Source organism: Miscanthus floridulus, chromosome 15 (genome assembly GCF_019320115.1).
Source record: "Miscanthus floridulus cultivar M001 chromosome 15, ASM1932011v1, whole genome shotgun sequence".
Taxonomy (NCBI): Eukaryota; Viridiplantae; Streptophyta; class Magnoliopsida; order Poales; family Poaceae; genus Miscanthus; species Miscanthus floridulus.
Window position 1 is genome coordinate 57023638 of NC_089594.1, and position 26860 is coordinate 57050497.

At 44.3% G+C, this 26860-nt stretch overlaps 2 protein-coding genes and 1 long non-coding RNA gene across 11 annotated transcripts; 2 read left to right on the plus strand and 1 right to left on the minus strand.

Moving 5' to 3' along the window:
- The first annotated feature begins 56 nt into the window (after positions 1–56).
- Positions 57–2675, plus strand: LOC136506632 (putative pumilio homolog 7, chloroplastic). The gene is made up of 5 exons (XM_066501534.1): positions 57–1069; positions 1178–1340; positions 1631–1794; positions 1953–2211; positions 2314–2675. Exons 1-5 carry the CDS (start codon positions 273–275, stop codon positions 2419–2421), a joined length of 1491 nt encoding a protein of 496 aa, XP_066357631.1. The 5' UTR covers positions 57–272; the 3' UTR covers positions 2422–2675.
- A 271-nt stretch (positions 2676–2946) lies between these two features.
- LOC136509305 (pentatricopeptide repeat-containing protein CRR2, chloroplastic-like) lies at positions 2947–8571 on the minus strand. Of its 9 annotated transcripts, XM_066504120.1 has the most exons (4): positions 6555–8571; positions 5746–5818; positions 5546–5634; positions 2947–4766 (listed from the first exon to the last, which is right to left on the minus strand). In XM_066504120.1, exon 1 carries the CDS (start codon positions 8467–8469, stop codon positions 6961–6963), a length of 1509 nt encoding a protein of 502 aa, XP_066360217.1. In that variant the 5' UTR covers positions 8470–8571; the 3' UTR covers positions 2947–4766; positions 5546–5634; positions 5746–5818; positions 6555–6960. The 9 variants fall into 9 exon arrangements, with proteins under 9 accessions (XP_066360217.1, XP_066360216.1, XP_066360215.1 ...); XM_066504119.1 differs by lacking the exon at positions 5746–5818 and having other exon boundaries at positions 5546–5693; XM_066504118.1 differs by having other exon boundaries at positions 5546–5818.
- A 2283-nt stretch (positions 8572–10854) lies between these two features.
- Positions 10855–26474, plus strand: LOC136508361 (uncharacterized). Its single transcript, XR_010771932.1, has 5 exons — positions 10855–11227; positions 11362–11639; positions 11831–13071; positions 13243–13504; positions 26170–26474. It is a non-coding gene; the product is annotated as an uncharacterized lncRNA (long non-coding RNA).
- Positions 26475–26860: the final 386 nt, after the last annotated feature.

Sequence of the window (26860 nt, forward strand, 5' to 3'; positions counted from 1 at the left end):
CTATCCATATATAAACCCCCTCCTTCCTCCTCTGCATGCCTCAACAACCCGTCTCCAAGAAACCACCTCCCCTCGCTCCAATCCCAATCCAAATCCTTCACCGCGAACCAACCTCCCCTCGCTCCAATCCCAATCCAAATCCTTCACCGCGAACCAATAGAACCCAATCTGATCAGTCGCTCACGCAAATTTCCCATCTGAGTTTTATCTCTCTCTTTTTTTTCCGATAATAAAGATCCGATCGGAGTCCGGCAGCTTGGCCGGGATTGGAAATGAAGGTCGACAGGGAAATGGAGATTCTGCTCAACGAGATCCCCCTCCTCCACCACGGTGGCCTCCTCGGCGGCAGCGAGGCCGCCGACGCGGACGACGACGCCGACCTCTCTTTCCTCATCCACGAACTCGCCGCGATGGGCGTCGTCGACGGCGATGACGAGCCGCCGTCGGTGCCGGGCGATGCCAACGGCGGCTTCGGCTTCGGCTTCTCCGGCATGATTTACCCCAAGAAAGGCGGCGAGAATCTGGTCGCCCTGCACCCGTTCTCCATGGCCAGCCACTGCGCGCACATGCCGTCTCTGTTTGATCTCGTCACCTTCGACGCCGCCGCCGCTGCCGCCGACGGCTGGGACATCCGGTGCTCCCCGCCGCCTTCTGTTTCTGTGCCGCCTCCACCCGCCACGCCGAGGGCCCGGTGCAAGAACGTGAGGAGGAAGAACGGCGGCTGCGGCGCGGTGACGACGACGAGCCCCAAGAAGTGCGGAGCCGCGGCGGCGGCCAACAAGTCGCACGGCGAGAGCCTGGCCGGCCTGCGCGGGGTCATGTCCCACATCGCGCGCGACCAGCACGGGTGCCGGCTGCTGCAGCAGGGGCTCGACCACGGCAAGCGCGAGGTCGACCATATCTTCGCCGGCGTGTCGCGCCACGCCGCGCAGCTGATGGTGGACCCGTTCGGGAACTACCTCATGCAGAAGCTGCTCGCCGTCTGCGATGCCGGGCAGAGGATGGCGCTTGTGCTCACCCTCACCACTGACGCCTTCGTGCTCGTCAGGATATCCCTCAACGTCCATGGGTATAATTGTCAATTCACTTGTTGATTTTTTAATTGCTAATAATGTGCATATTTTTGCTCTTGTTGATGTGTGGTTTTGGTTGAACCCCGTGATGGGTGTTTCATCAGGACACGGGCAGTGCAGAAGCTGATTGAGAGCCTCAGGACAAGGGAAGAGATTAGTCTTGTCATCGACGCTCTGCGCCCCGGGTTCTTGGAGCTCATCAAGGATCCCAATGGCAATCATGTCGTGCAAAAGTGTTTGCAGTCGTTTGAAGCCGATGATAACAAGGTATGTATGTGTGTGCATCTGAAGTTTAGAGATATTTTCTGTTCCAGTGCTTACATTTTCTGTAGATGAGTTCTTTGTTACAAAATTTAGACGAAACAATTCGATTCAGAGAAGCGATGATGGGTAAGAGTGATGAAGGTAGATAGAAGTATTCTGTAGCTGTATGCCATTGACATACTCTTGATACTGATTGATGACAGATTTGTCTTGGACTGCTTTCACATGTCTGAATTTTGCAGCTTCACTTTTTGTTTAAGATTAGATATTAACTGACAAATTGCAATCTCCAGGCGATCTTTGATGCTGCTGCACTTCACTGTCTCGATATCGGGATGCAGTGCCACGGTTGCTGTGTCCTACAGCGGTGTATTGCACGGTCGCGTGGTGAGCACAGGGACAAGCTGGTTGCTGCCATTGCTTGCAATGGATTTAAACTTGCCCAAGATGCATATGGGTAATAGTCTATCCAAAAATCTTCAAGATCCATTAGATAGTCTGCATTTCCAAACATAAAGAAAACTCTGTGCATTTTCATACTTGGATCTCTTGAGCCAACTTGCAACATTTTTATGTACTTTTATCTGCTTTAAGCCTTGTGTGCTATGGTTGCAGGAACTATGTTGTCCAATATGTAATAGACTTGAAGATACCAAATGCAAATTCAAGTCTTGCACGACAGTTTGAAGGCAAGTATATCCACCTGTCCATGCAGAAGTTCAGTAGCAATGTGGTTGAGAAATGCCTGAAAGTCTTCAAGGAGGTTGACAAGGCCAAGATCATACTGGAAATCCTTGCCACGCCACACTTGGAGCAATTGCTTCAGCACCCCTATGCAAACTATGTCATTTACTCTGCTCTCCAGAATTCCAAGGTAAACCTGATGAAAAGGATACCATCGTTAGTATTTTTATAGTAACTAATTTGTTGAAATTTATTACTGTGAGGAAATTTATTAGTGTGATGGGAATTTCAGGGTTCACTTCATTCTGCACTGACAAATGCAATCCGACCTCATGTGGAACTACTTAGGACCAGTCCATACTGCAAGAGGATATACTCTCGAGCTTTGCTGAAGAAATGATGAATTGATGACAGGTTTTCAGCTTGTAACAAGAACGATTGCTCTCTTGTGCTATTTTTTTTTCAGTTTCAAAAGGCATAAAGATGATCACAAAATAGATCTGTATAAATTAGTATTCTTTGGTCATGTACTTCTACCTGTACCTGTAAGTGATGCACGGCTTGTGCCTGGTGCTGCATAATCATCTGGGACGGAATAAGTTCAATCGAAAGTATTCTACAGACTATTTCATATATATGCAATGTTTTACGTTGTTGAAGGCTTGAAGCATGCAGAGATATTATTGCTGTTGTTACCTATTGATGCTGTTCATCATTAATTCCATTGCAACTGCGGATGGAAATGAGTAAATGACACCCAACAAGACAGAAATTGTGTTGCAACTTGGTGTCATCCCCATAGTTTTTAAGGCGGTAAGGCGAGGTGTGGTGCTCCACCCCCTTCCTGCCTAGGCGAATTAGGTGCGTGGCGAGGCGACGCCATACACATACTGCTGTTCACAATCAGAGCCTCAGAGGCACATATAACAATGACACGGATCAATAAATTAACCTCTCTTATGCAGCAAAGTTCAAACATCAAAGAGACAAATAGTCAAGCATATATTAATTATTCACATCAATTAGGCAACCACATCAGAAGAGCGCACATGTGAGCTATCCATTCCAACTATCAAACTGTAACACATAAATAGGAGAAACGAGCAGAACAGAGAAAGCAAAGTAGAGCACAGGAAGGAGCAGAGCATGAGAACGAGGCGGAAGAAGAGCAGAGGAAGAAGGGGGAGCAAGAGGAGAGCCGCAGAGCAGCAGAGGAAAGAGGAGGGAAGGACGTAACTGCCAATCGCGCTGTCGCAGAGCAAAGTCGTGGTTGGGGACGGGGCCGGAGTTGGCCGCGGGGCTGCTCGCGGGTCGCGGCGGACGGAGTGGGAGTCGGTCGCAGACAGGGCTGGAGTCGCGGACGGGACAGAGTCGCGCTCGCGCAGGCGGGTCGCGGACGGGCCAGACTCGCGCGGGGGCAGTCACCTGCGCCGGATTCCAGGTGCGCCGCCGCCCTCCTCTCTCTTCCTCTCTCCTTCCTTTCCCTCTCCCTCTCTCAACTGACACGATGGGGATTGGGTTGGCGGGAGGTGTAGGCGCGCAACTGCTTCTTTTCCCACGCGCGCGCATCGATTCGCTCTTTTCCCGCGCGCTTTTCCGTCCAGCGGCGTCCGCCTAGGTGACGTCTTCAGCCGCGAGGCGACACCATACGTGATGAGGGCGCGGCGACCGCGACGTCCCGTTTGGAATCCCGCTCGAACGACTAGGAAAGGCGATGCCTTAAAAACTATGGTCATCCCATTTTGTACAAGAACTAAAAGAACTACACGAGGGCATGACAATAACTTCGTTGTCTGAAATAACAATGGAAGCACTTAACTTTTCTTAAGATTCATAACATCCAATTATTTATAGCAGTAAAGCACCTACAAGAAATCACTCAGATTTTATCAATGCCTCAATCATTTAAAATTGTTGCAAAGGAACTGTTGCTAGAACAATAGCAAACGGAGTAGGAACAAGAATGAAGCGAAGTGAATTTACTGAAGAACAGATTTAACAAATCACAAAAGGAGACTAGCACATAGGAAATAAAATATTCATTTTTTAGGAAACGGGAAATAAAATATTCATATTAACCCAATAATGAAAAATAAGGGAGAAAGTACACGTCCAGCACTGCAGAGGGAAGTAATTTTTTTATGTACTGCTCATCCTGCATTGATTTGTACTAGTATGTCATTGAATTATAGTAAAATACTACGATTTGTTTCAGCGCGGAGCTCGAGCAGAAACTAGCACAACCAAGTGGCTTCATAGACGGCATTAGCCACGGTGCGATACTCAGACTTAGCAGGACACTGTCGCCTGGCACTTGAGGACCAGGTGATGAGATTGTCGCCAAGGAACACTGCATAGACCGATGTGGGACTTGCGTGTATTCGGACAACCTGCCCAATCGGCATCGGAGTAGACCACCACCTTGGACAGAGAGGAGGCACGAAGAACCAGTCCCAAGTTGAGGGTGCCCCTGATGTACCGAAGGATGTGCAGCCAGATGAGGTTCCCATGAATCGTGCATGTGGAGGCAAGCCTGCTGAATAGCATAGGAGATGTCTGGCCGAGTGAAGGTCAGGTACTGTAAGGCACCGGTCAGGATGCAGAAGTCACTGGGATCCTGAGTAGGAGTGCCGGCGTCAGCGGACACCTTCAGCTTAGCGTCCACCAGACTGTTACAAGGCTTGCAGACAGCAACAGTCCCCCCTCACTGTTCTCAGAAATGTTGAACCTGTCCATAGCATGTGCCTGATCAAGGAGAGAAGCTCTACATTACCTATGGTTTTTTGATAATCATGACTCAAACAACTCTTTTTATTTGGGAGTTGGGAGTTGGGACACTAACAATTTTTGGATACAACTAAAATAATTCTTTACCAACTGATGATAAAAATACCTAACACAAGTCATATTGTTGAAGCATATATTTTTCTTCTTGTGTTTCCTTTCAGTGAAAAAAAAACTGTGGCGTACAGAAGCTTGTGTAGCAACCATATCTAAGTAACACATGTGAATTATGTCACTGTGATGCCGCTGTTGCTGGTATGGCAAAACTCAGATGCAAGAAATATAAGTTAGAACCAATGAATTCCCTTAGTTATGGCAGCTATTTGATGCTACTGGTGCAGAACAACTTGCATCTAAAATCCCTTGACATGTACATGTAACTAATGTCTCTCAAGCCTGCATAGAAATGCACAGAACACAGAACATTCCACAGCTAATCACTGACTGCTTCATCCCGGCTTTGATTGTTTCTATTGATACATAAATTATACTAGAAAGCAAGCACAACACACCTATCTTTATAAAGCATTATTTTTTAGGCCAAATGTGGTAAAATCCTAATACATTATTTGAATATCGTTATAATGCTTCCGGTACTTGGGGGTTGGTATTTTGCAGCTAATGGTACACCTGACATGTTATGCAATAAATCTTATTTCCAATTAATGTAAGACCATGAATCTTGATCCATAAGTTCTATTACAATCAGGACAAGATACAAACTTCTGCAGTAATGTCACCTTCTCAATGCTGTGTTGACTGTTGAGGTCGAGTACTGGTAGTTTCAGTCGGCAGCGACAATTCCTTTCCTTAACTAGGGTTCCTTTTCCTGAACAAATTCTGCTCAATCACTGTGCAATACCACATGTCCAGAAAATAAATCTGCATCTAGAGGAGGATAATCAGAGGCTTAGAATGCAATGAAATGGTAGGTTAATACCTGGAGATAGCACACAGCATGAAAGCTGCCCAGTTGGAAGCTGGATGTCAATTTGTTCTAGGGAGGTGAAAAGCTGATAGTAACCGGAGTGGAGGACAAAAGCTGACATTTAGCAAAAAGCAAAAGGGCAGTACTAAATATTGTCATGAAGTGAGTTCAGGGTGAAGCCACTGCTGAACAGTGAAAAAAGCGCCTGGTTAAGCAATCTGCAGCTGATAAAGCTTGACACCTTTCCATCCTTAATTTTCTATGGACATACCATATGTATCAAGAACAAAACAAAAGTATGTGCTCTCTAATATTCTTGATATAGAACATTGCATCTTTCTTTAGACCACCCCATAGGTTGCCCCCACCCATGAACCAATAACAAAGTGTGTAAACATTAGAATGTGTTTGTAAACAAATATTCAGTTATTTCCCTTTTCTAGATTTATGCCTAGATCTTGATTGAAACAACAAGAGTTATAAACTTATAATACTAGCTTCTATCTTCATCATATGATTGTACAATCATGCCAGTCAACAAAATGGCATAATGATCTACTAATTTTGTTGTCTGTCATCTCACAAGGGAAAAACTTTCCTGCATATAGAAGATCCAAGCACAAGGACCATCAACAGCAAACAGAATTATGAAGCATACAATCCCATAAACATATTTCTACTCTTGGAGGAAATGATGCTCTGTGCATATCCCCTGAGACAGCAGAAAACTTCTCATGGTGACCAAAAGTAACATTAACCTATTCCAAGCAAATGATGGGATCAGTGAAGAATCAAGCATCGAAACTCTGATTAGTGCTTACCCCAACAAGTTACCATTTAGAGAAGTTTATCATTTCCCTTTCCTCTCATTTTATCACAATGCGAATCAGTTGGTTTGAGGCACCTGTTGTACCACTCGATGGCATCAGACACCAGAGCTACTTCTGTTGCAGTGGGGTTAGAGAATACATTTCTTGCCTTCAATGAACCACCCTTCTTTCTCACACCCTTGCACAGTGGCACTTCATGCTTGAGCACAGTACTTCAGATCTGATCGTGAGTTCCATCTTCCAAGTCCTCTAGAACTTAGCAGAACAACACAGAAAATAACTTGCTGCACATCATAAAAAAATGTTCATGTGCAGCACAGTGACAATCAAGTCAGAATGGTTGCTTTATCCTCAAACCAAAATGACTCTGCAATACTGGATTTGTACCATCACAAATTCAGTACCCAATTATCTCATAGCACATGCTCAGATATTCATCTTCATATTCTGAAGCAGCCATATCCTCAAGTAAATGACCTAAAACCCATAGCATCTGTCTCCTCAAGTACCGTGGTATGCACCCCTGGTAGAAGGCATGGGCTCTTCCCTTCACATGAACCCAACTGCAACCAGGTATCTTCACCATGCCAAGTTCTCTCATCCTTGACCTTATGCCTGCAACACTATCAGACCGACCAATTGCATCATATATGCCACAGAGAGTAACATAGTTGCTAGCATTGCTTTCTTCTAACTCAAATAACTTATAAGCCGCAACCTCTCCAACATCGACATTATTATGGATAGCGCAAGCAGAGAGCAACGCTCCCCACAGACTGGCACCAGGCTCCATAGGCATCTTCCTTATGATTCCAACAGCTTCTTCAATGGCTCCAGCACGCCCCAAGAGGTCAACCATACATGCATAGTGGTCAGCAGTGGGCTCTACATCGTGAACCTTGCTCATCGACTCAAAGATCCTCCGGCCATCATTCACAAGCCCTGAGTGGCTGCAACTTGACAGGATCGAGATGAACGTGATGCAGTTTGGCTTCACCCCTCTGGACACCATCTCATCATAAATCCTCAATGCTTCTTTTCCCATGCCATGGACACCATAGTTAGATATCAGCGTCGACCAGCTCACCACGTTCCTCACCTTCATGCTTGCAAACACTGCTTGCGCTCCGTCAACTTGACCACACTTAGCATACATGTCTACCAATGCATTCCCCACAGCGATATCTGAATCAAAAGCAAAGCACCGCACCATCCTACCATGGATCTCTCTCCCTTTCATCAGCTGCCCTTCATTTGCACAGACATTCAACACATTTGGCACAGCCCGCAGATCCCTTGCCATATCCACGGATTCAATCTGTGCCTTCCTAAAAAGTTCCAGAGTTTCTTCTGAGCTCCCAGCCCTCGCATACCCAGTAACCATGCAGTTCCATACAACAGTGTCTCTCTCTGGCATCTCGTTAAACACTCTGGCCGCATCAGCCAGCATCCCGGTCTTAGCGTACATGTCCAGCAGCGCGCCGGAAACTACAACATTAGCTAGCAACCCGAGCCGGAGAGCGAAGCCATGGAACACAGTGCCAAGGAGCGTGTCCCGCAGCTCAGCGCAAGCGCGGAGCACGGCGGGGATGGAGTACCTGTCGGGGCGCAACCCCGAGGCGAGGAGGCGGGAGATGAGCTCCACGGCCGCCCCTGGCGGGGAGGCCGCGAGGAGGACGTTGTAAGCGTGCATGGACGGAAAGGACATTCCGTCGAACACCTGGCGGGCGCGATGGAGCGCCCCGCAGCGGCTGTAGAGCAGGACGAAATCGGTGTCCAGGGTGGCGTCCGGAAGGAGCCCGCCGACCAGGCCCTGCGCGTGGACCTGCGCGCCCGGGGAAAGCGCTCCGCCCGCCGCGCACCGGCGGATAAAGGCCGAGAGACGGCCGGCGGTGGGCGGCGGCATTTCGACGACCGCCGTACAGGCGGTACTGGGCTGCTGCTGGCGTTTAATGAGCGGAGCGGCCTGCGGGCCGTGCCAATGATCGAGTGGGCCGAGCTGAAGAAAATCACTATCTGGGCCTCGTTTGGATTGCGAAAAAATTTCAACTCGATGAATAGTAGTATTTTCGTCTTATTTGATAAATATTGTCCAATCGTGGACCAACTAGGCTCAAAAGATTCATCTCGTGATTTCGAACTAAACTGTGCAATTAGTTATTTTTTTTACCTACATTTAATACTCCATGCAAGCGGCTAAAAATTGATGTGATGAAGAGAGAGTAAAAAAACTTGGAATTTAGATGGCATCTAAACAAGGCCCTGTTTAGTACAAGGTGCCTCATGTCAAAATTATTTGGTCTTGGGATTCAAAAAAAAAAAATTTGTCTTGTCAAATCGGAAAGAAAGAACAAGCCCTTAATTTGACAAATCAAATTTATCTTTCAGAAATCATGCCGTGAATAGAACCACGATTCACGAACCACACAGATCGCTCAAATGCTTTGTCCTATTATATCAGATGGGTAAATCGAGATCATCACGGGGAAATATAGCAAGTACTACAGTTCAGCAGAACCAGCATCATAACACTGTTTTCTCCAACAAAACGAAAAGGTATCAAGATCCTGTTAAACAGACTTTAGACATCAATGCTTGCCGGTCCATTAACCCTCTTCCTTGACATCACTGCTTGCAGGGCCATTAACCCTTCCTCCTGGTCACTTTTAAACCCAAGCAAGCATTCCAGCTAAATGATCTGGAATAAAAACTTCTAATTATGCTGTCAGGTGAAAGTTATGTGAAAACCAGGTACAAAAGATCCAGAGCAAGCATAAATATAACATAAGGATCAACAAGAAGAAAAAAAATAAGGGAAGAAACAATGTCGACACACTCAAAACAACATACTATATTCTGTAAATCAGAAAAAAACATTTCATCATGCAGCTATATATTACTTACTCCATTCCAAATTATAAATCATTTTTTGCTTTTTCACCTAGATATACGTTATGTTTAGATACATAGTAAAAACTAGAAAAACGCCTCGCGCGTTGCTGCGGGAATCTCTGGTAAAATTATATTACTTATATTTACTAATATGATTAAATAAATATCCTAATACATGTTAGTGGATGATTTTTAGCATTCTGATGTGGACAACTGAATATATGTTAATAAATGATGTGGTTTGCTAATGTGAATAACTTAAATGAAGACATAAGCCCTGTTCGCTGGTCTGAAACTTGGCTAAAACTGGCTGAAAAACACTGTTCCGGCTGAATTGTTGTGAGAGAAAAACACTGTTCCGGCTGAAAAAAGAAGCCGAACAAGCCATTTTTAAGACAAGCGAACGGGGCCATAATGTCATAGTCAGATGTGTTAGTGGATGCTGACGTTGACACTTTGTATGGCGAGATAGTTGAATGTGCTAGTAGGATGTTCCAGTGGATGCTGATGTTGACACTTTGCATGACAAGATAAATTGCTAGTAAGATTTATTGAGATATAGATAACTCGGTTAAAAAAGAACGGTTTTGTAATGGAACAGCTTTGAAGTCACATGCACACCGAGGACACGAGTGGCTTTCTTACCTTGACTCCCTGAGCAGCGGTACTTGGGCAGTGCAATGCACGGCCACAAGGAGAGCAGATCCTGTGATCTCGAGGGCGGTGACCTACCTGTAACATGCCATATGGATGAGCAAAGGGGCAACCGCATGCACTATACCACAACTAATCTATAGCGTCGGACAATGTTCGCTAAAACGTAATATTAACGATCAATAATCGGTTGCTATAAATTTCTAACAGATCATCGATCACTATTTTTACTCATATCGACGGTACATCGGTCGCTACATATATTTAGCTGTTTACTTCAGATAATCGATCAATAAAAACACTTATTAGAGTCAAACTATCGGTCGCTATAGCCTATTTTTATTTTGACGCGTCCAGCCCAGCTCACTCACGCTCACAGAAAATTACATAGCCCACAGGTTAGAGTGTAACACACTAGGTCCACCCCTAAAATAACCAAACCCTATCTTCGACACCCACCCGTGACCCACCCAACCCAGCAACGTCGCCACACATGCTCTCTCACCTCACGGACTCAGGGCGTGTTTGGATGCAGCCCTAACTCAGTTGTCTGGAGAAAGATGCTGCCTGCATATTGCCTATAACTGCATTCAATTTTGCCTGGCCAGGCAACCGCAAAAAGTGACTGTTTGGTTGAAGTTTATTGCCCGAAAAAAAGGGCTGTGGGCCTCTAGAGAGTTCTCACGTTGATTAATGCCCAGGCAACGGCATGCAGCAGTCAATTTTGATCGCCTGGGGAAGAAGCATAGCAAATAGCTTCCAGGCAGACTACATGCTATAGATTTTTCAGGCAAAACTGACCCAGCGCTGCATCCAAACACGCCCTCAGCAACCCAGATGCCGCTCGTAGTTGCCTCGGGTGTTCTTCTCCACCACCGGCGTGAGCTCGCCGTGACCACCGTCCCTACCGCGGCCGTTGTCCCCGCCGCCGCGGTCGTCTGGGTCGCCGTCCACGCTGCGTGCTCGACAGGGTCGCTGCTCGGGGCCGCGTGAGGGGGGCGCTGCTCGGAGCCGCTAGAGGGGCACGCGAGGAGGCCGCCGCTGGGTGGCAGCCACCTCGGGGCCGCGCTCGAGACCGCCATGCTCGAGGTCTAGGGCCAGCCGCGACCAACAAAAAGGTGACGAGCTGAGATCCATCGACGCACTCTTCCCCTTCACTTCTCTCTCCTTTCCATGTTCCAAACTTAGATCTGTCGCACCGTATCCTCACCTCACCCCCAGCTCTGCCCCCCCCCCCCCTCTTCTGCCGCAGCGACGAGGACCTTCTCTGCAGTGCGAGCAGTGGCGGCCTCCTCAGCAGTGCGGGCGATGGTAGCCTTGATCCACCAGCCCATGGTGTCCTCGATGGTGCGACGTGCAAGCTCGGACTCAAGCAACGCCCTGGCCTCCTGGATTTGAAGGACTCTGCTTTTCTCTCTCTGCCCTCCAGTTGTTGGCGCAGCTGCAGCCTTCAACATGGTTGGCACGGGCGGTGGCTGACCAGAAGCAAAGCGCAGTGCAAATGTTCCTTCCACAGTGGATGCACATCAGGTATGATCTTCCCCGTGCAGTTTTTTTTTATGGCTAGTTGCTGCTGCTAGAATTGATCTAGATGCCGAGCAGCGGAGGTATTTTATAATTGCAGTCACATAGGTAACTAAGCGTAAGAAAATGATTTTTGCTGAAAACAAAAAAATTGTTAGTTAACTTGTATGACCTGAATGAATGTTTTGTATTTTCAGGGACTCAATCCTTTGTATGATACTACTGAACACAAAGATTCCTTCTCTGCTGCATCCCTGTTATGCGAAAACTGCAAGGTCAACATAACTTATAATACATAAAGCACAAAGTAGAATGGGATTTTATTCTTAGGAAATTGTAGAAGGTTATGTTGGTGTATAAAATACAGTAACTGAGTGATTGGTAGCTGTGGTTATTTGGATATTCGAAAGAAGGAATTGCTGAATTCTATGGAACCAAGTTGTCAGTAGCTGTGGTCACTTAATTTGCTCCTATCTATCTGCTTCAAATATAAATATGTGTTTCTGAATAGATGATATTTGTGTTTGATGATGGTTAGGTAGGGTCCAAATTTAAGTCATTCCAAAATAATAAAGTACACTTTTCTTTTCTTTAAAAAACCCTCAGCTTTGATCCCATTGCCAAACCATTAAAATCATGATGTAAATCACAAATTCAACGGTAATGATGGCATCATGCAGAAATATGCATATAATTTTCAGGCTTGAGGGTGTACTGAATTCAGACACCTTTCAGCATCATGTAGATGCAGTGAACCTGTGTGGCTGCATGTGTTTTTGTGTGAAGTGAGACCATATTTCATTTTGTCACTATTGTATACTTTATCTCAACAACTGAAGTGCCTTGATCGAATTTGGAAATGTTGGCTTCACACCAAGTGCCTGAGAAAATGCCTTGATGGATCATATGAATTTCAGGTCTTAACTGATTCATAGAACTATGAAGTAGACTTTCTTAGGTGTTTAATTTTTAAGGGATTCTCATGAACACATTGTCCCATTGAGTTCAGGTAATGCTGCTGATGATAGTATCTTTTTCAAATTGGAGGTATTAGCATCAGTTACAAAGGGTATGTGGGGCTAAGAGTAGCTAATGATAAACTTCATATACAACCTGTATTGTGTACGACAAGAAACTTCTGTGTCAAACATATGACAGTTAGCTACTCTTATCAGTTCTTTTTTATCTTCACATGATCTCAGGTAGTGTGATTATATTGATTGTATCTTAGCTAAATTCTCATATGAGATGTATTATGGCACAAATATCATAGGAAGACGGAAGACTTAAGAAGGATGAAGAAGAAATAGTAACAGATCATCAACAATAGAGCATTGTCGCCCCATTGCACACCTGATGGATGAACGAGGTTTATGCTCTAGAACAACCACAATCCTCATCAAATTGGCAACGAAACTCTTTTGCATTTACAAATCAGGTATCTGTTTTGCCAGCTGCTATCACTTGTCAACTATTGCCATCCTACATTCTTTTAGAAAACATGCAAATTTTGTTGCACTATCATATTATTTTCAATTCACAGATACAAGTCGTTACTCCATTTCTGAATCCACCACCTGTTTCAAATTTTGACTTTTAATAAGTGCAGTGTTGACTTGTGCTTGGTGTGCCTTATGCTCTGAAATGAATTCCATGAGAAAACCAAATGGTGGTAGTCCCCCGTTGATGAGAAAATCAAGTGGTGGTCATTCCTGTTGAAACCGTTGCCATTCACTGAGGCGAATGAATTACAAGGCTTTAACTTCATTTTTCTCATAATTAAATAGACAATTGATGGGTGTGAAAGGAGGTTTTGTTGATCACGAACTGAAATATGACAGGCCTTTTCCGTCAGCTGATTTGCCAAAGAAGTTAGTCTTTACCCTTGATGCAAAGACCAAAAGACCAAAGCTGTTTTATGTACTTTAATTTTGGATGTGCTTACTTCCTGCTACTTTATTTACTGCAATGTACACAAGTTGACATGGTGCATTGTCAGAATGTGCACCTATCCATTTTTATGCTTGCTAATGTGAATGCTACTTGCCAATTTGGGACTCTGTCAGACTGAGGTTGACACATGTAACACCCTAAAATTTGAATAAATTTAATTTGGCTAAAGTGATTTATTTTTATTTATGTGAGCATTTAACGTAGGCCAAATAATAAATTTATAAAAATAAAATCAATCTCAAAGTTAGATACATGTATGAGCATTCATGTTGGTGCATACTTTTTGTTGAGTTGGTTTGGTTTTGTTCAAATTAAAAAGGGATTCAAATCTGTTTGAAAATGGATTCAAAAGTTTGAAAAAAAGTAAAACCCTCACCCTCTCTCTGCCTGGCTTCTGGCCCACTCGGCCCGTTTCCCTTCCTTCTGGCCCAGTCCAGCAGCGCGCCAGCGGGCTGCCCGGCTACTTCCTCCTTGGGCCGTAGGCCAACCTAGCCGCGAGCGCTAGCAGCAGCAGCCGCCTACTTCCTCTGTGTGCCGCCGACAGCTGGGGCCCACACCCCATCTTCCTCCTCCGGCTCGGTGTCGAACTCGAGTCCGACTGAATCACGCGGTCCACGCGCCTAGGCGTCCGCGCCACGTCCTGCCCCTATAAAGGCCGAATCACCGCGCCCATAATCTGTTTTCCCGAGCCCTAGCGCATGCGCCGCCCTCGCCCGAGCTCTCCTCGCGAGCCAAAACCCTAGGCCGCCACGTCATCTAATTCCACCGCTACGGTCCTTCATCATCTCGGTAAGCTAGCTAGGTAGCTTCATCTTGACCCCGCGCATCTTCTTGAGTCTTTTCCCGGTCCAATTTTGCCTGAACGGCGACTTCATCGTGCACAGGAGCTTCGTCGCCGCCGCGTTGAGCCGCACGCCATCTGTGACTGCCATCCGCCTCCATCACCTAGCTAGGTGAGTTCGCTTCGAGCTCCTCGTTCGAATGGACCCGGTCCCGTGCCAAATGGTGGCCGGAATCGCCCGAACCGACAGCGCCGGCGAGAACCTCACCGCCGGCCATGTCGCGCCGTCGCGCTGGCCTTCTTCTCCGGTCGGCAGCGCCGCCCCTCCCTCCCGATCAAATCCGGTCCGTTCGGATTGGATCCAACGGTCCGAAACGCACCGTACCCCTTCGGTTGGCCTTTTGGCTAAAGAGCCCCTGGGTTCTTTAGATGTTGAACCCGCAGTCCAAAGCGGATTCCATAGAATACGCTTTCTCTTTTGGAAAACGTATTTTTCATTTAACAGATTCAAAATCAAGTTCCATCTAATTACAGTTTTGCCACTACCTTTAATTGCTCATAACTTATTCGTTTTAACTCCAAATTGGACCGTTCAACTTACGTTAGATTCGTCTTCTCGAGATCTATCTGTTCATATAGTTTGTCACCATGTTTTTGAACTTTAAATTTCGAGTTTAGATTTAATCTATTTCTTTCATAGGAAAACTTGTTTTAATCCTAACTTTCTCGTTGTAACTCCGTTTTTCGTGATCTTCGCGTCTGTGTGATCGTAGCAACATGTAGAATAGTTTTATGAACTTTTCAAAACTGTTTGTCTCTGTTGGTGTACTGTTCTAATTAAATTTATTTGTTTGCCTCGTGTATGATTACTCGGATGATTGTATGTTGCTGCTTGGTGATGTTGATCGAGTTCAGACGGTGTGGTTTACGTTTGTGATCAAGAGAACTTCTACGATCAGCAAGACCAGCAAGACTTTCAGGAGAACTTTGATCAAGGCAAGTATAGCTAAGGACCTTCCTTGTTGTCCTATTCATGATGCTTACTAAAGTACATATGCATGTGTCTTCCTTGCTACCTATGGTAGGATTTTCTAGATTTTGAATACTCAATTACCTTGTTACCCTGGGAGGTTTGCATTGGGTAGTTCTATTGCTAGTGCAACAATCATGATCTTGAAACTTGATTAATGAATATGCTATAAACATAAACAAGATGACTTTTTAGCAACATAAGAACTTGTCTTGTAACTGATTATCCGGGATTAACGTACAGCTGTGAGGGCTATATGGCTCTGACTCTAGTTATTTGAGAAACCCTTTTCTAGCTGGTTAGAGGTCTGCGAGTTGGGTATAGGATAACCTCTGTCCTGTTGAGCCTAGCTTTGGAAGCGGCCTTTTACTTTATTTTTGGAAGGGGGGTTCCTATATCTAATGACCCTGCGGCCCTGGCCGGTTAGACGAGCTCTTGGGTGGCTTTATATGGTTTCCGGTGTTTTGGACCTTGCAAACCCATACATTTGGAAATCATGACTCACAGTGAAAGTGTACACCTCTGCGCAGAGTTAATAATCTGGTATACTAGCCGTGCTCATGGATACGAGCGACCTTGGAACACTTATATTAAGGGATAATAACTTTTACTTGTTAAGATGATCATTTATGTTAATTATTTAAGATATTGATTATTCATGTTCATTGATCATGTGTTATGGGATTATTGCTACCTTGATGTTAATAAATGCTAAACTTGAAAATGATTTAAATGCTAACCGCAGAAAACCAGTGTCAGCTATTTGAGCCTCATGAACCCTTAGTTATCTTGTTAAGTACGACATGTACTTATGCCTTGCTTTATCTTTTATGTTGGAAAAAAAATCCCGGATGGGTAACAGATCAAGATTGGATTGAAGATTATCGTGATGAGTATTAGGCTTGGTGTTCACCAGTTGACGTCTCTGTTGGAGCTTCCGCAAGAGAGTTATCTTAGTAGCTATTATATCTATGTTTGAGACTATGTGTTGAATATTTATTCGCTATGTAATAAACATTGTGTTGGTCCAATTCACAATTTGTCCACTTATGTGTGCGATCGTTCTTGGGGTGCACATAAGACTTTATACATCCTTTTTTGTTCTTAAAACTGGGTGTGACAGATTGGTATCAGAGCACTGTTGACTATAGAACACAAGCCTAGTTAGAATGGTCGTTTTTAGTTTCCTTTGCTTCACTTGTTTCATGCTTTCCACCTCAATCTTGATATTTGCTAAGTTTTGTGCTTCTTTTGTCTTATTCTATTATAAAATCAATTGATTCTATTCTAATTAATTTAAAACTTCTGTAGATGACACGTGACCGCAAGTCTGCCCGCTTGTACGTTGGATGCTTTCAACCACAGCGTGCTGTGTATGAGCCAATGGAGCCTAGAGAGGACGTCTAGAGGAAGAACTGGAAGAATGAGGTTGGAGAAGAGGTCCATTCCTCACCAACTCTGATAGCTCAATCCCTAGTACGTGTGGAGGCCATTGACTTGACCAATGATGATAAAGATGAAGACTCCAGCCACTGCCTCGTATAGGTTGGACTGACAAGTTAAGCATCAAGAAGCCTGATGACAATGCCTTCTACCATGATTTGTTGACAATGATGTTGGAGTGCTATTATCCAGACCTGCAAGCCACTCTGGAGTACCATACTACGGAGCACAGTCATCCTCTGGTTGGTTCATCGTGGGATACTCGGTTGCTGATCAAGACCCCAAATACTCGCAAGATAGATGCAGTTGTCACCCACCATGTAAATCGAGCTACCGCGGAAAGAAGCATGGAGGATGCTGCTTCCATTGCACTTGCCTACTACCGAGGCCGACTCTCTGATGATAAGAAGGACGATGGACTCTTGTATTATCCATGCTATCTTCCGAAGGAAAATAGTTGGACCATAGAGGTCGTGGTAAAAGGATCGAAGACTCTTGAGGCCACCATTGAGTTAAACCGTGAACTCACAAATAAGGTGGGAGCGTTAAAAGAAGAGCTGAAGAAGGCACAAGACATGATCAAAGAATACCAGAAAGAGATCGATGGCCTTAATGCCGAGTTAGGCCGTCCCAAGCTGTTTGAGAAGTTAGATGAGCCCTCCACAAAGTAGAACGCCGCCCCTTAAGTTTATGAAACCATTGTAATAAGCATGTTTTTAGTATCGTGAGTCGTGTCGAGTCTTTTAAGTGTTTGTAAACTATTGGTGTGCTTGCTGGATTATTATTATGATTTATGTGTGATTTGGATCTTTGTGATGAGTGCTGGAACTTTGTGGGCATGTCCACAAGTTCCTTAGCTAAAATAGTAAGGTTAAAAGTGCTATAATAAATAATTTGGGTTGGTCTATCCTGTCTCTTTGCTTGCTGTTTTCTAGAGCAGTCAGTGATGTTTTGGTTATAACTTTTCACTTGCTCGAGCAATGGTTATGAAATTTTACTGGGAGTATATAGACTTCTGTGTCTTTCCAATGGCACAAGAATCACCTTTTTATCTGTTCGTATCTGAGAGTTATGACTGTCACAGTATGAACTTTTGTGCTGTCTGGAATCTGAGGACAGTTTCTGTTGTGGTCTGTTTTTAATTAATGTAACGTCAGAATCAGAATATGTGGTCTAAATGAAAGTTGTAGATAATTTCTTAAGCTTTCCAACCGTATAAAGATCATCTTATTTGGATATCTGGAACTCGAGTTATGACAGTTTTTCTGACCTGCTGATTCTGCATCACGTCCAGAAATTTTCAGAAATTGCTTATCTCTTACATATTGGTGATGTTTCATGTTGGATTACAGATGTCTGGCCGTGGAAGAGGTAGAGGACGTGGGAGAGATGCTCCACCACCCCCACCACCACCCATGACCGCAGCAGAGGTGTTGGCGATGCAAGGACAGTTCATGCAGTCCATGATGTAGTTCTTTCAGAACCAACCTATTGGAGCACCAGCACCTCCACCACCAAGAGACAAGCGGAGGGAATTCATGCAAGGACATCTTCCAGTTTTCTCTCATGCCGTTGACCCTTTGGAGGTAGATGATTGGCTACGCGTAGTGGGGAAACAACTCAACATCGCTCAGTGTGATGATCAACAAAAGGTGTTGTATGCGTCGGGACAGCTTCAGGGAGCAGCTCAGACTTGGTGGGAGTCATATCAGTCTGCTCATCCCAACAATGCTCCTGCTATCACTTGGCTAGAATTTGTGAGGGATTTCAAGGCACACCATATTCCAGATGGTTTGATAGAGCTTAAGCAGGAGGAATTTAGATCTCTCAGGATGGGTACTATGTCTGTCAGTGAGTATCACGACAAGTTTGCTCAGTTGGCTCGCTATGCTCCTAATGACGTGAGGGAGGATGCAGACAAGCAACGTCTCTTCCTCAAGGGAATTTACTATGATCTCCGGTTGTAGTTGGCTGGTAACACATATGCTAATTTCCAGCAGTTGGTGAATCGCGCTATTGTGCTTGACAATATGCGATTGGAGAGGAACAGGAAGAGAAAGATGAAGGGACAGGTCTTCGGAAGCAACACACGCCCGCGTTATAATAATCAGCAGAGGTATCAAGGTCCAGTCAGTCAGTGGAACTGTGGCTAGTTTCCACAACGCTCTCAGAACCAACAGCAGAATTGGAACCAGCGTACCCCGCAGCAAATGGGCAATCAGACTCCACGCCAGGGAATGCCCAACAGTACCCCGATTAAGAGCAGTGTACCTAGTACTCCTAATAGGTGTTTTCGGTGTGGAGATGTGGGACACTATGCTAACCATTGCCCCCAGAAGCCGAATCAATAGACACCTCAGAAGCAGAATAGCAACCAGAAGCCCGCGTACAACACTAGAAGAGTGAACCATGTGGCGCCTAAGACTGTGGTTGGAGCACCAGAAGTTATGATGGGTACGTTCAACATCAACTCTATCCCCGCTAATGTTCTTTTTGACTCTGGAGCTTCGCATTCCTTTATTTCATAAGCATTTGTTAGAACACATAGCATACCTTTAATTGCAATGAAGACCCAAATGCTAGTAAATTCACCGGGGGATCAATACCTGCTGCACATTGTTGCCCTTCCGCAAGTCTTACCTTAAGGGGGGTAGACTTCTCAGTCAGTCCTATTGTGTTGAGAACTTTTGGGATCGATGTGATTCTGGGTATGGATTGGATGAAAGAACACCGAGCTGTGATTTAGTGTCAGGAGAGAGTTGTAGCAGTGACAATACCAAAGGGAGATCGAATCAGTGTTGGCGTGACAGTGCAACCACCACCAACAACTACAGTGAATCAACTAGATGATGATGCTAATCCCCAGGACCGTATTGTGGAGGAGTTTCCAGATGTCTTTCCTAATGATTTGCCAGGTATGCCACCTGACCGTGACATTGAGTTTATAATTGAATTATTACCTGGTACTGCACCTATAGCTAAGAGACCATATAGAATGAGGGTTAACGAATTAGAAGAACTTAAGAAACAATTGAAAGAGTTGTTAGATAAAGGTTTCATTCGTCCTAGTGCATCACCTTGGGGAGCGCCTGTGATCTTTGTTGACAAGAAGGATGGAACACAGCGTATGTGTGTGGATTATCGATCTCTTAATGAGGTAACTATCAAGAACAAGTACCAGTTGCCTAGAATTGATGACTTGTTTGATTAGTTGAGAGGTGCTTGTGTGTTTTCTAAAATTGATCTGCGTTATGGTTATCATCAGTTGAAGATTCGGAGTACTGATATACCAAAAACAGCTTTTACTACGAGGTATGGGTTATATGAGTATACAGTTATGTCGTTTGGTTTGACCAATGCACCTGCCTACTTTATGTATATGATGAATAAGGTGTTTATGGAGTATCTTGATAAGTTTATGGTAGTATTCATTGATGATATATTGGTATTCTCTAAGACTGAAGATGATCATGCTGAACATCTGAGATTGGTGCTGCAGAAGCTTAGAGAGCATAAGCTGTATGCTAAGCGTAGTAAGTGTGAATTCTGGTTAAGAGAAGTCTCTTTTCTTGGACATGTGGTTTCTAATGGTGGTATAGCAGTGGATCCAGGCAAGGTGAAGAATGTACTGAATTGGAAGCCACCTACTGATGTAAGTGAGATCCATAGTTTTCTTGGTTTAGCTGGTTATTATCGAAGGTTCATTGAAGGTTTCTCCAAGCTTGCTAAACCCATGACAGCCCTGTTAGAGAAGAATGCTAAGTTTGAGTGGTCTAATCAGTGTCAAGCTAGTTTTGAAGAATTAAAGAAGCGGTTGACCACAGCGCCAGTGCTGATTTTGCCTGATCTAAATAAGAAGTTCTCTATCTATTGTGATGCGTCTCGTCAAGGTTTGGGATGTGTTCTTATGCAAGAGGGTAGAGTTGTTGCTTATGCATCTAGACAGCTGAGGAAACATGAGTTGAATTATCCTACTCATGACTTGGAGTTAGCAGCTATGGTTCATGCATTAAAAATTTGGAGACACTATCTGATTGGGCATAAGAGTGATATCTTTACCGATCATAAGAGTTTGAAGTACATATTCACTCAGACGGATCTGAATTTGAGACAACATCGTTGGTTGGAACTAATCAAGGATTATGATCTAGAGGTGCACTATCATCCTAGTAAAGTGAATGTTGTGGCCGATGCACTTAGTAGGAAGAGGTACACCAATGAGCTTGAGATGGCGCCTGTGCCAAAGGAGTTATGGGAAGAGCTTCAGCACTTGAACCTTGGTATTGCTTATAATGCTATGGAGATAGAAGTGACACCTACACTAGAGCTTGAGATACGTAAGGGTCAGTTGGAGGATGAGAAACTAAGGGAGATAACAGGTAATGTAGCGCTTGGGAAAGCTCTAGGTTTCAGCATAGATGAGAATGGGACCCTATGGTTTGGAAAAAGAATCTGTGTGCCTAAAGTGAAAGCCATTCGTGATGCAATTCTACGTGAAGCACATGATTCAACTTATTCTATCCATCCTGACAGTACTAAGATGTATCTAGATCTTAAAGAGAAGTATTGGTGGTATGGTCTGAAGAAAGATGTAGCTGAGTATGTTGCCATATGTGATACTTGTCAGAGAGTGAAAGCTGAGCATCAGTGACCTGCAGGATTGTTGCAACCTATGAAGATACCTGAGTGGAAGTGGGAAGAAGTTGGAATGGACTTCATAGTGGGGTTACCACGTACTCAGAAAGATTATGATTCAATATGGGTGATTGTGGATCGTTTGACTAAAGTTGCTCACTTCTTACCTGTCAAGACCACTTATAGAGGACCAAAGTTAGCAGAACTATACATGGAAAGGATAGTGAGTTTGCATGGTGTTCCAAAGAAGATTGTGTCTGATAGAGGTTCGCAGTTCACTTCTCATTTTTGGAAACAGGTACACACTTCGCTGGGCACAAAGTTGAATTTTAGCACAACCTACCATCCTCATACTGCTGGGCAGACAGAGAGACTTAATCAGATTTTAGAAGACATGTTGAGAGCATGTGCGTTGCAGCATGGTACTAGTTGGGATACGAGTTTGTGTTATGCAGAGTTCTCATACAACAGCTATCAACAGAGTCTCAAGATGTCACCGTTTGAAGCTTTGTATGGGCGTAAGTGTAGAACACCCTTGTTTTGGAATCAAACAGGTGAAAGTCAAGTGTTTGGACCAGATGTGCTTAGAAACGCTGAAGAGCAGGTGAGAAAGATTAGAGAGAACCTGAGAGTGGCACAAACCCGTCAGAAGAGCTATGCAGATAATCGAAGAAGAGACTTGGTATTCGAAGAAGGAGATTATGTCTATTTAAAAGTATCACCTATGAGAATGTGAAAAGGTTCAACATGAAAGGTAAACTAGCCCCAAGGTATGTTGGTCCGTTTAAAGTTTTAAAGAGATGTGGAGAAGTGGCTTATCAGTTAGAATTGCCTGAGAGCCTGTCTGGTGTCCACGATGTGTTCCATGTGTCTCAACTTAAGAAGTGTTTGCGTGTGCCTGAGGAGCAAATACCATTAGAGGAACTTGCTGTTAAGGATGATCTGACATATGAGGAGTTTCCAATTAAGATTTTGGATATAGCTGAGAAAGTTACGAGAAGCAAAACAATTAGGATGTGCAAGGTTCAGTGGAATCGGTATTCGGAAGCAGAGGCAACTTGGGAAAGAGAAGATGATTTGAGAAAGACATACCCGCAGTTGTTTGAGTAAGCACAGCCTAATCTCGAGGACGAGACTCTCTTAAGGGGGGTAGATTTGTAACACCCTAAAATTTGAATAAATTTAATTTGGCTAAAGTGATTTATTTTTATTTATGTGAGCATTTAACGTAGGCCAAATAATAAATTTATAAAAATAAAATCAATCTCAAAGTTAGATACATGTTTGAGCATTCATGTTGGTGCATACTTTTTGTTGAGTTGGTTTGGTTTTGTTCAAATTAAAAAGGGATTCAAATCTGTTTGAAAATGGATTCAAAAGTTTGAAAAAAAAGTAAAACCCTCACCCTCTCTCTGCCTGGATTCTGGCCCACTCGGCCTGTTTCCCTTCCTTTTGGCCTAGTCCAGTAGCGCGCCAGCGGGCTGCCCGGCTACTTCCTCCTTGGGCCGCAGGCCAACCTAGTCACGAGCGCTAGCAGCAGCAGCCGCCTACTTCCTCTGTGTGCCGCCGACAGCTGGGGCCCACACCCCATCTTCCTCCTCCAGCTCGGTGTCGAACTCGAGTCCGACCGAATCACGCGGTCCACGCGCCTGGGCGTCCGCGCCACGTCCTGCCCCTATAAAGGCCGAATCACCGCGCCCATAATCTGTTTTCCCGAGCCCTAGCGCATGCGCCGCCCTCGCCCGAGCTCTCCTCACGAGCCAAAACCCTAGGCCGCCGCGCCGTCTAATTCCACCGCTACGGTCCTTCATCATCTCGGTAAGCTAGCTAGGTAGCTTCATCTTGACCCCGCGCATCTTCTTGAGTCTTTTCCCGGTCCAATTTTGCCTGAACGGCGACTTCATCGTGCACAGGAGCTTCATCGCTGCCACGTTGAGCCGCACGCCATCGGTGACTGCCATCCGCCTCCATCACCTAGCTAGGTGAGTCCGCTTCGAGCTCCTCGTTCGAATGGACCCGGTCCCATGCCAAATGGTGGCCGGAATCGCCCGAACCGGCAGCGTCGGCGAGAACCTCACCGCCGGCCATGTCGCGCCGCCGCGCTGGCCTTCTTCTCCGGTCGGCAGCGCCGCCCCTCCCTCCCGATCTAATCCAGTCCGTTCGGATTGGATCCAACGGCCCGAAACGCACCGTACCCCTTCGGTTGGCCTTTTGGCTAAAGAGCCCCTGGGTTCTTTAGATGCTGAACCCACAGTCCAAAGCGGATTCCATAGAATACGCTTTCTCTTTTGGAAAATGTATTTTTTATTTAACAGATTCAAAATCAAGTTTCATCTAATTACAGTTTTGCCACTACCTTTAATTGCTCATAACTTATTCGTTTTAACTCTAAATTGGACCGTTCAACTAGCGTTAGATTCGTCTTCTTGAGATCTATCTGTTCATATAGTTTGTCACCATGTTTTTGAACTTTAAATTTTGAGTTTAGATTTAATCTATTTCTTTCATAGGAAAACTTGTTTTAATCCTAACTTTCTCGTTGTAACTCCGTTTTTCGTGATCTTCGCGTCTATGTGATCGTAGCAACGTGTAGAATAGTTTTATGAACTTTTCAAAACTGTTTGTCTCTGTTGGTGTACTGTTTTAATTAAATTTATTTGTTTGCCTCGTGTATGATTGCTCGGATGATTGTATGTTGCTGCTTGGTGATGTTGATCGAGTTCAGACGGTGAGGTTTACGTTTGTGATCAAGAGAACTTCTACGATCAGCAAGACCAACAAGACTTTCAGGAGAACTTTTATCAAGGCAAGTATAGCTAAGGACCTTCCTTGTTGTCCTATTTATGATGCTCACTAATGTGCATATGCATGTGTCTTCCTTGTTACCTATGGTAGGATTTCCTAGATTTTGAATACTCAATTACCTTGTTACCCTGGGAGGTTTGCATTGGGCAGTTCTATTGCTAGTGCAACAATCATGATCTTGAAACTTGATTAATGAATATGCTATAAACATAAACAAGATGACTTTTTAGCAACAGAAGGACTTGTCTTGTAACTGATTATCCGGGATTAACGTACAACTGTGAGGGCTATATGGCTCTGGCTCTAGTTATTTGAGAAACCCTTTTCTAGCTGGTTAGAGGTCTGCGAGTTGGGTATAGGATAGCCTCTGTCCTGTTGAGCCTAGCTTTGAAAGCGGCCTTTTACTTTATTTTTGGAAGGGGGGTTCCTATATCTAATGACCCTGCGGCCCTGGCCGATTAGACGAGCTCTTGGGTGGCTTTATATGGTTTCCGGTGTTTTGGACCTTGCAAACCCATACATTTGGAAATCATGACTCATAGTGAAAGTGTACACCTCTGCGCAGAGTTAACAATCTGGTATACTAGCCGTGCTCACGGATACGAGCGACCTTGGAACACTTACATTAAGGGATAATGACTTTTACTTGTTAAGATCATTTATGTTAATTGTTTAAGATATTGATTATTCATGTTCATTGATCATGTGTTATGGGATTATTGCTACCTTGATGTTAATAAATGCTAAACTTAAAGATGATTTAAATGCTAACCGTAGAAAACTAGTGTCAGCTATTTGAGCCTCATGAACCCTTAGTTATCTTGTTAAGTACGACATGTACTTATGCCTTGCTTTATCTTTTATGTTGGAAAAAAAATCCCGAATGGGTAACAGATCAAGATTGGATTGAAGATTATCGTGATGAGTATTAGGCTTGGTGTTCACCAGTTGACGTCCCTGTTGGAGCTTCCGCAAGAGAGTTATCTTAGTAGCTATTATATCTATGTTTGAGACTATGTGTTGAATATTTATTCGCTATGTAATAAACATTGTGTTGGTACAATTCACAATTTGTCCACTTATGTGTGCGATCGTTCCTGGGGTGCACATAAGACTTTATACATCCTCTTTTGTTCTTAAAACTGGGTGTGACAACACTATCATGTCTCTAATCTTTGATTCATTTAGATGGAAAAAGGATCCATATTTTGGATTTTTCATTAAAATTGTTTCATGACAATAGCCTTTTGGATCAGTAGTGTGCATAATTAAAATAGGGTAGACTAGAGCCATCTCCTGAACTAAATATGGTGAGATATATTATTTGCCCTAGAATTATTGTTCTTTGGATCTGCATCACTTTGCTGAGCGAGAATTTTTTGGCTTCATGGTTGGCGGTCAAGAATTAATATTCAGATGGCACTAGTCTGTTCTTCAATCTGTGGTGTGTTGGCTTTAATATAAGAAAAGTAAATAAATACTTTTCTTACTGCACCTGCACCTGTCTACTTATTGGATCCTAGCTGAATACCAGAATACTTAGGCCCCGTTTGACAGGGCTTCTCCACCGGCTTCAGGAGCTGTTTGGAACCGTTTTGTATCAAACGGGGTAAAGTAAAATAGCTTCACTTGTGAAGCCCTTAAAAACATGCTCTCACAGTAATTTGGAGTGGAATGGAGCCAAAAAAAGTGGCTCCTCCCGGCTCCTCCTCCAGGCCCCTAAAAATATGCTCTCACAGGAAAGCCATTTTGCCAAACGGTTTACCAAAACCGCTTCAGCTCCACCGGTGGAACTGTTCGTGGAGCTGAAGAAGAAAAAAAAATGGCTTCACTAGTGAAGTGAAGCTCTGCCAAACGGGGCCTTATATTGGATTGCATGTGGATTTCAGGCATGTAATTCTGGGAGGTGCCAGTAAAGCAGCATGCTTGATGGTGTCGACAAGCTATTTAGAGTTCTCATGGAAGATGGTCTAAAAGGTGTGGAGTGCTCAGATGTGTTTATAGCATGTAGTTTCTGGATTGCTAGGGTACTTGGTGTTCTGTATAGTGAACTCTTTAGAAGTTCATGGGTTGTGTGCCTGTGTGGTAGGTGCCTTGTAGGATTTATCCAAAATACAATTGTACAAATATTAATTTCAATGAATATATGAGATCTGTTTATACAATTATGTGGTTGATGTGTACTGTGAACTTGTATCGATGTTAAACAAGCCTAAAATTATATGGTATAATGTGAAATTAAATATATAATTGTGCCAGTTCATAGCGACAAATTATCGGTTGCTAAAAAGTTTGATATCCTCAAACCATTGGTCGCTAGATCATCGGTAGGTATAAATATTTGCGTCTAACTATCGGTTGCTATAAACCCTGTCGGTTGCTATAGACAGCGACGCCACTTACATCGACTTATACATCGGTCGCTATAACGTTATAGCGACTGATGATTGATCGCTATAATGGCTTATAGCGACCGATTTAGAGTCTCTATATAGATTGGCTGTGGTATAGTGATGGTCACTAACTCACTGCCAATGTCAGACGATGTTGTCCCAATCGAGATGTAAAGCAGGTTTCTTT

Coding starts and splice junctions, on each gene's coding strand:
- LOC136506632 (XM_066501534.1), top strand. CDS start 273: ATGAAGGTCGACAGGGAAATGGAGATTCTGCTCAACGAGATCCCCCTC. Junction 1,070..1,177: donor ATATCCCTCAACGTCCATGG/GTATAATTGTCA, acceptor GTGTTTCATCAG/GACACGGGCAGTGCAGAAGC. Junction 2,212..2,313: donor CTGCTCTCCAGAATTCCAAG/GTAAACCTGATG, acceptor TGGGAATTTCAG/GGTTCACTTCATTCTGCACT.
- LOC136509305 (XM_066504119.1), bottom strand. CDS start 8,469: ATGCCGCCGCCCACCGCCGGCCGTCTCTCGGCCTTTATCCGCCGGTGC.